Below are 8,024 nucleotides of genomic sequence, written 5' to 3' on the forward strand. Positions count from 1 at the left end.
GGTTAAACTGACACTACAACCTGCTGTGAGAGCATAAAACTCTTTTAGGCCAAAACAATATGAACTTGGGAACAAACCAACAGCCCAAGACTGGGCTTATAAGTACAACAAACCCATAAATAACCTAGTTTGAGGCCAGACTAGCCTGACACCCAGAAGCAGCAAAAATGCAAGCAGCGCAAAAGGAGCACGTTGCAGGTCAAAGAACAACTACAAGGGACATCGGCAGGAGCATCATCACCACCGGTAGAAAAAAATCAAGCAAGAAAGAGCCTAAAACCACCACAACTCAGACACCCTCCACCATAACTGTAACCGGCCATCAAAACAACTCCAACTTCACACCACCATCTATTTGATCAATCACCAGCAACCGAAAAGCATCAGCACCACAAAGGACCACCACCACAACAACAACAAAAACACCAGCCACACAAAAACCACCTTAGCGGAAACTGGATAAGATGGTAAAAGGAAGCTGTCTACTTAAAAAGGACTATTTCGATGGTGGGCATTTGTTTGGTAACGGATATCCGCACAAACCTGGATTTCCTAACAAGCTGTCTACCGAAAAACGACCTTTAAGGTCTGGAACTGGTCCAGTAAAATAGTTGAATGAAACATTAAAAGAAATGATATTCTCAAAATCAAACTGTGGTATCTTTCCAGTAAGTGAATTGTTCTGAACAAGAAATGATACCAGCCCGGCGGATATAATCGTGAAATCTGGTAATGCACCGGAGAAAAAATTATCAGAGATATCCAACCTTTTTAGATTGTTTAAGTGAGACAGAGAAACAGGAAAACTGCCAGAGAGCTTGTTGCCACTCAAATAAAGGTGAGTCAACTGTGTACAGTTTCCCGTCTCTTGTGGTATTTCTCCAGTGATAGTATTGTTGGTGAGGCTCAGAACTGTAAGTGACTTAGCGGCACAGAGAGAAACTGCATCAAAAGTTCCTGGAAGTAACAGGTTATCTAGAATGACTTTCTTCACGGAAGTTAATTTGGAATTACAACCCACACCTTGGTGCATGGATCGGTATTCATATCCCAGCCAAGGGTGGGATTGCAACTACCCCCAGAAAGTTGATTACAGAACTTAATCAATTCAAGTTTCACATCATCTTTTTCTGAGTGTATCATCTGGAAGACAAGAAAAAGAGAAAAGACGAACATTCCGAAGAGATTCGCCTCATTTTGATTGAGAACAGGGTTGGAGTTCGAGCCAATGCGTATGAACTTAATGGTGAGCAGAATTAGAGAAGATAAGAAGTAATGTTAGAGTAGTCGGGAATGTACAAGGAGGAACATTGCAGAGCTAACTGCTGACGTGACATTTAAAATCAGATGCAAGTGCTATTCGGCTGAGTTTACTAAGGGATTTTGTAAGTTTATCTATGGCACTATTCAAGGTAAAATTTACGAACTATGTTAAAGTACTAGAACTAATCTGACATTTAAGTTTTAAGTGCCGGCCATTAGGATAAAACAATTGTTTATGACTTTTTCCGCTTCAATTCTTCGAAGAATCCATATAGAAAACATTTGATGGTAAGTACTGCTCATACAGTGTAATAACAATGGTACTTTGCAAAAATTACTAGACTTTGTCCATAGTTAACTGAATTCAGTGTCACTTCCTGAGTCGCTGTCAGGATCATAGACAAAGCTTGAATTAGCATACACGATCCCTATACAGGGATCGTTTGGGTCATACTTCACTTTATCAACAACATTGTGTTTATCCCAAGGAACATCGAACTCCCCTTTGTCATTCTTGATTGAAGTCCCTGGAGATGTTTCATCGATCATATCGTTCATACCAGCACCACCAGTTGTAAAAGCATCTCCTAGCATGTAAGTAATTTCTGACAATGTTTTGTGCATGGCTACAAACTCAACTAGGATCCTGTACCCAGCTGACAATAATAAACTCATTGATCCATGAAGCCGATTCAAGTATGTCTCCACACGAAAGAGTACACTGTGGTGTATGTTTTTGTCAGTGCTATCTAACAGTTTAACCCTGAGTTTGATTGTCTTCCCGTACTTTTTACGTATACGATCCAACCGATGATTAACTAGGGATGATTCAAAATAAGACTCTCCAGTATGTGACATTTCCAATGGGTGAGCCTCCGCCGGTAACAGAAGAAAACATAACTGAATTCAGTTTTTCGACTGCTTCGTTTATCAGCTCCAATGTTTCCTCCGCAGCATTCGAATGCGCATCTTGAAGGGTAGATGAGATGTCCCTAGACAAATTCCTCCACTCTGCACCGGGTTCATCTATTGTAATTTTAGCCTTACTAACTACATCTCTAAAACATTCAAGCAGTGCTCCTGGGACATATTCTCGGCTATCACCAGGCAGCCTCTCTGAGACAGTTTTTTTGCCAATACCTTGCTCTTGGAGATGCTTTATATGTCTTTCAAATTCATCAAAAACTCCTTTATTTTATAGAGCCATTCTCATCATTTTTTGTGCATCAAAGGGATGACACCCATCTAGAGACTGATCCAATAATTCCTTGCATTTCTTAAATTTCGAAATAGACAACATAATGATTTCAAGAATCTTGTGGGACGCCTCGGCAAGTGAGGGACTAATGGAATGGGAAGCCTCGAGTTTCCTCAACAACTAAGTCGATTCCCCTGACATGATATACAGACTATCAAACATGTGCTTTTGATGCCGCATGTAGTAGTCCCAGGAGTAGTTGAAAAAGATAAAAGGACCCTTGTCCGCATCTCCATCACCATCCACACCATTGGTAGAAAATGAGGCTGCGACAGACTTTCGCAACTGCTCCAGACGCTCGGAAAAACCGCATGCAGTGACCCGCTGCTCCTGTTGCATCTTGATGAGGTGATCGAGGAAAGAGGCTAATAGTCCAGCCTGCTCTCGGCTGCAATCATCGCCAGATTCTGAATGAATTCTTTGCAAAAGTTGCATCAGTGACAAGCTTTTGTCGTAGTATTTATTTGCCATAACCCAGTTTGAATCAGAAGCTAAACTTAGATACGATGGCGCTCAACATACTTGTGCCAATCCAGGTCAGAAGTTTGTAACAACCATAGAAAAGTATAGAACGACCTCCTGTCATCAAACCTTGTATTCACATCAATCCACATTTCTGCAATAAATGTCACCATTCGGAGAAGCATCTCAAGTGATACTGTTAAATCCATCGATTCTTCACAGTTTAGGAAGCCTCGACGATTATATTGCTGTTGCCAGTTGAATATATGTTTTTCAGTGGGATTCTTAGGAGCTGAATATGTATTTCCATCACTAAAAGTTTCGGATTCGTCCACCCATTCATCCATGGCAGCTCAAACATTTGTGTCAGAATGTTGCAAGTTAAACTGATTCTTTGGCTAATTGTTGATCCTTTTTATAGCTACAGAATACGGATCTTCAAAGGATTCTAAAACTAGGACCGGACACAGCTTGACTTAAACCGTCCCAGTCTCGGCAGACCTTTTTTAGTTTCCAAATCCCGACTTTCGTTAACTTGGGCAACAAGTTTGGGACCTCCTTGTATATGTAAAGGAGAGATTGATACAGTGTAGGGGTTTCTGATCATGACCATCGAAAAGAAACTAAAAGTAAAGCCTCCCTCATTCAAAACTCATGGATCAGCAACAAGGAAAACTGTGAAGGCAGAAACTAGTAACAAAAGCACCGCCAATTCATGCATGAAACTAGTCAAGGATGTCCGGTTAAAAGAATCGAAGAACAAGAATTTTGTATTCTCTCCATTCTCAATAGACACTGTGGTGGGATATATGTTTTAAAATAATTCTTTTATACATTTATATCAATAATTCGAGCTTGGCCCAGTGGTTAAACATTTTGGGCCTGGAGGGTTAGCTCTCAGGATCGAATCCCCTCCCCCTACTGATTGTGCATATATATATATGACATTAGTCCGGGAGCGGGGTCTTAGGAGGTTTCTTGGATTTTTTTTTAAAAGATTTTTTCAAACCGTTTTTTTTTACTGCACTTAATTATGTTTTAATTGCGCTAATTATGACATGATTTATTTGCCCGTTTTTTGACTGTTTGGAATGAAATTTTAATTGCAGCAATTAATCCAATTTATTCTCCATTAATCTGCATTGACTGCCTGGTTATAAAAATAGTTTTGAGAACAGAAAGAAAAAAAACAAGTTTTTACACTATTGTTTTTTTGAGAATCAAGAGACCAAAAATACTGAGCAAGAATAGAGAGAGTAAAAGTGATCGATTTCTCATTGTGTGCTTGAGAGATCGAAAGAGAGTTTTTTTCGGCTGTTTTATCCTGGGGGCGTTGTGACGGAAAAGAACTGCTTGCACAAAATTCAAGGCAGAGCCACGAAACGTCCTAAAGAGAGCGACCTGGTCATGACTCAGCCGTCACTTTGTTTTGTGTCTTAATCTCTGTTTTGCAGGTGTGAAATCGGCAATTGTTCCAACACACTGCTCTAGGTTTACTTGCATCTGGAGTAAGTGGTGAAACCTTGAAACAGATATTAGGCTTACTCAACTCTGAAAGCCTCGACAATCTAAATTGTGGTAATTCTAAACTCATTGACTCATGCGGAAAACGGAAGGAACCCAAACTTTGTTTTGTTGGTGGTGTTTGGACTGAAAAATCTTGTCCCATTAAACCTTCATACAAAAGAGTTACCGCCGCAGTATATAAAGCAGAAGCCAAAGCTGTGGATTTCAAAAATCAGGTAAGCTAGAAAATTCTTAATTTATTATTTCATTTTAACTCGCAGCCTCTTTATATTGATCTGACTCAAAATCTGAATCTGACTCGGCTCGAGTCAGAACTTATATATTTGTCCAGATTCGAAAGTTTTTAAAGGATAACCCTGATATTTAAGAATTTTTGAGTTAGGTGAGGTGTAATTTTCAGATATAATTTGTCAGATAAACGAGTCAGTTGGAGTTACAGAAAAATATGTACCTTGCATGTTAGTGTTTTTGTCAAGTTTTTAGTGATGTTGAAATTACGGCTTGCCTAGCTAGAACTACTCCTTTTTACTGTTTTAATGATTTTAATCTATTTTCATTAGAGCAATAAGGTGCTGAACGAGGTGAATAACTGGGTTGAAAACAAAACCAATGGATTAATCAAAAATCTTATTCCCAACAGAGCAGTCAATGAAGGTACACGATTCGTATTGGCGAATGCATTCTATTTCAAAGGATGTTGGAAAGACTGTGATCAATTTGATTCATCGCTAACCAAGAAATCGGAGTTCTATCTCTTGGATGGAGAAAAAACACTACAAGTTCCCTTCATGTCGTCAAGAACAAAACAATATATTACTTGTTACGATAGGTTCAAAGTACTTAAACTCCCATACAAATGTTCAGAAAATGCTCGTGGTCCAAGTTTTTCTATGTATATAATTTTACCAGAGCAATGAAATGGGCTTGGTGAACTTATAGCTAAGGTGAGTTCTAATCCGGCTCGTTTTTTGCAAAAATATGTCCCAGACAATCAAAGTTTGGTTCTGACGGGAGAATTCAAGGTTCCGAAGTTCAAAATCCTTTTTGATTTTGATGCATCAAGAGTACTCAAGGTATTGGGCGTAGTTTTGCCTTTTGATCCATCCAAAGCAGGGCTGACAGAGATGGTTAATATTGATGGTACCTGTAAGCTTCATGCTGAGAAAGTTTTTCACAAGTGTTTTGTTGAAGTTGATGAAAAAGGAACCGAGGCTGCTGCTTCTACTGCTGTTTGCGGCATGTATGTATCTGCTCGTCGTACTGGTCGTGCTAAACCTCGTGTCGATTTTGTGGCCGATCATCCTTTCATGTTCATTATACGAGAGGAGCAAAGTGGCATGGTGTTGTTCATGGGACATGTCCTCAACCCATTGTTAAAATTTTGATGCCGGTATGGATTATCTACCTGCTAGCTCTTTTTTTAGTTTCATTCAGTGCGCAACTTTAAACATCTCACTTTTCCTCTCTGACTTGAGTTTTTGATTTTTGAAGTCATCACTTTTTATCAATAATTTTTGTCAACTGAATATATATTTATTCATTTAGTTTTGATCTATGTTCTGTTTCATTTTTAACTTTCTTTATCCTACACATGCAAATCCACGGCGGGTTCAAGAATCCAATAGCTAGAAGGAGACTTGTATGAATAAGCATCTGGCAACTCTACACGAAATTTTCACCCTCCACCAGAAGTGGAGTTAGGAATCCAGTTACCGGAAGGCAGGAAAAAGTATTAAGGTAGTGAAGATGGTAAAAATGGGCTTTTCAGCTCGTATTATCGGAAAATTTTAGGCTTGGAGTCAGCCCATCAGATTAATGAGAGAAAATCGAAGAAACTATTGACGACTTTGTAGTTTGTGCATGAATAAGTGTGATATATACACATGAGAAATATTGTATGTCCATTGAAATTTCTTCTCAAGCCTTTGAATCACGGAGTCGACTTTGTACATGAATTAGTGTGATATACACGTGAGAAATAATGTACTGTATGTCAATTGTAGAATGTTGGAGCAAGAACATTAGTAGAAAACAGTTTGAGGTATGCTTTCTCATTTGTTTACGCTTATGAATCCTGTAGTTCTTCAATCCCTATGGAGAACTCCCTGTTTTTTCAGTGTTGAGTTTGTTTAGAATTAAAGGAATTTTTTCCCAACCGCCAGTATAGTTTTTAGCTCGCAATTAGTTTTAAATTTTGAATTGTTGGTGGTGTCCTGTGTTTGTTGTTGTTCTTTCCCATGCCTTGGTTGTCCCTTGGTGAGTATTGCAATGTTTTCTAAATTTTATCTTAAGTTTTTATTCGGTCTGATTGCTAGGATTCATCTTTCTTTCGTAGTTGAGTTGTTCAAGGAGTTTGTATTATCCCTGGAACTGTTTATTTATGATGAGTGTTAGGTCTCTTAGAAGCTTTCCGTTTTGTGGTTGATTCATGTTTAATTTGAAGTTTCTTGTTTTGTGCTTTGACCTGAGCAATCAAAGCAAATAGCAGTCCTTTTCCCTGTCTGCACATCTTATCACCTGCACCAAATTTGAGCCAAAATCAAGCCGCAATCAATACCTTCCCACCTTGATCCTCTATTAGATTTCAAAATCAACTACTGTCTTGGCCAGGGGATAGAGTTACCACAGCTAGCAGCATAAATTCTTGTCTCCTCAGGTTGAATCCATGGGTACTGAAATCTCATAAATATCGCAACTTTAATTTAATCCTTACAACAGCAGCAAGTAATATCCTAATTGATATATGAATGGGCCGGTGAACTCGACACCTTTACTTCTCAAGTCTCAAGTTTTTGAATTTCCTGCATTTTACATTTTAAGTGCACTTGTATTCTTAGTTTAATATAGTTGAGTCTGTAATTCCTATTGCATCTTTAATTCAGTCTTTAGTAACATTTGTATTAGTAGTATCAGCTCTGTTAGCACTAGGTCCTCTAGGCCAGAGATTGGACTATACTACAAGACTCAATCAAAGCTAGAGCCTCAATTTCAAATGATGGATCAAGCTGAAAATCAAAGAAGTATTCGGATTTTAATCATCGCAACAACAAGATACTAAGACTTGGCTAACATCTTCATTCAATTGCATCGAACACCTCTAACTCCATCTAAGTTTCTATGGACACTGTTGTGTCTATCAAACGTACAACTTTTCTTGTGGAAAGCACTAACCGAAGACCTTTTGACCTTCGACTCCAACATTTTCCCTCGATGCAACTTCGATTTGAAGACAATTATCCTACTCCAATATCATGATGCTGCTGACTCTTGGTTTACCATTCAATTTGTATTTGATGAATCTTGTATAACAATATCTTAATAGCTTAATGAATTTCATGCTTTAAAAAAAAAAAAAAAAAAAAAAACAGTTTGAGTTTACAGAGAACAAGCTTGCTCCACCACCACCAATATTTATCTGTCTCTAATTACCAGGAGCTCTGTATGAGCAACTTTAACAGTAGCTCATACATCTCCACACTACTTCCGCAATATATTGAGAGTCAAGATCATACAA

At 38.5% G+C, this 8,024-nt stretch overlaps 2 protein-coding genes across 2 annotated transcripts; one reads left to right on the plus strand and one right to left on the minus strand.

Moving 5' to 3' along the window:
- Positions 1–496: 496 nt before the first annotated feature.
- LOC113324634 (probable inactive receptor kinase At2g26730) lies at positions 497–1,033 on the minus strand. Its single transcript, XM_026572931.1, has one exon. The coding sequence runs from the start codon at positions 1,031–1,033 to the stop codon at positions 497–499; it is 537 nt and encodes a 178-aa protein (XP_026428716.1).
- Positions 1,034–3,588: 2,555 nt separating this feature from the next.
- LOC113324635 (serpin-ZX-like) lies at positions 3,589–5,895 on the plus strand. Its single transcript, XM_026572932.1, has 4 exons — positions 3,589–3,783; positions 4,516–4,725; positions 5,071–5,164; positions 5,498–5,895. The coding sequence occupies exons 1-4, from the start codon at positions 3,589–3,591 to the stop codon at positions 5,893–5,895; spliced, it is 897 nt and encodes a 298-aa protein (XP_026428717.1).
- Positions 5,896–8,024: the final 2,129 nt, after the last annotated feature.

Source organism: Papaver somniferum, chromosome 11, assembly GCF_003573695.1.
Source record: "Papaver somniferum cultivar HN1 chromosome 11, ASM357369v1, whole genome shotgun sequence".
In the NCBI taxonomy this organism is placed as follows: Eukaryota; Viridiplantae; Streptophyta; class Magnoliopsida; order Ranunculales; family Papaveraceae; genus Papaver; species Papaver somniferum.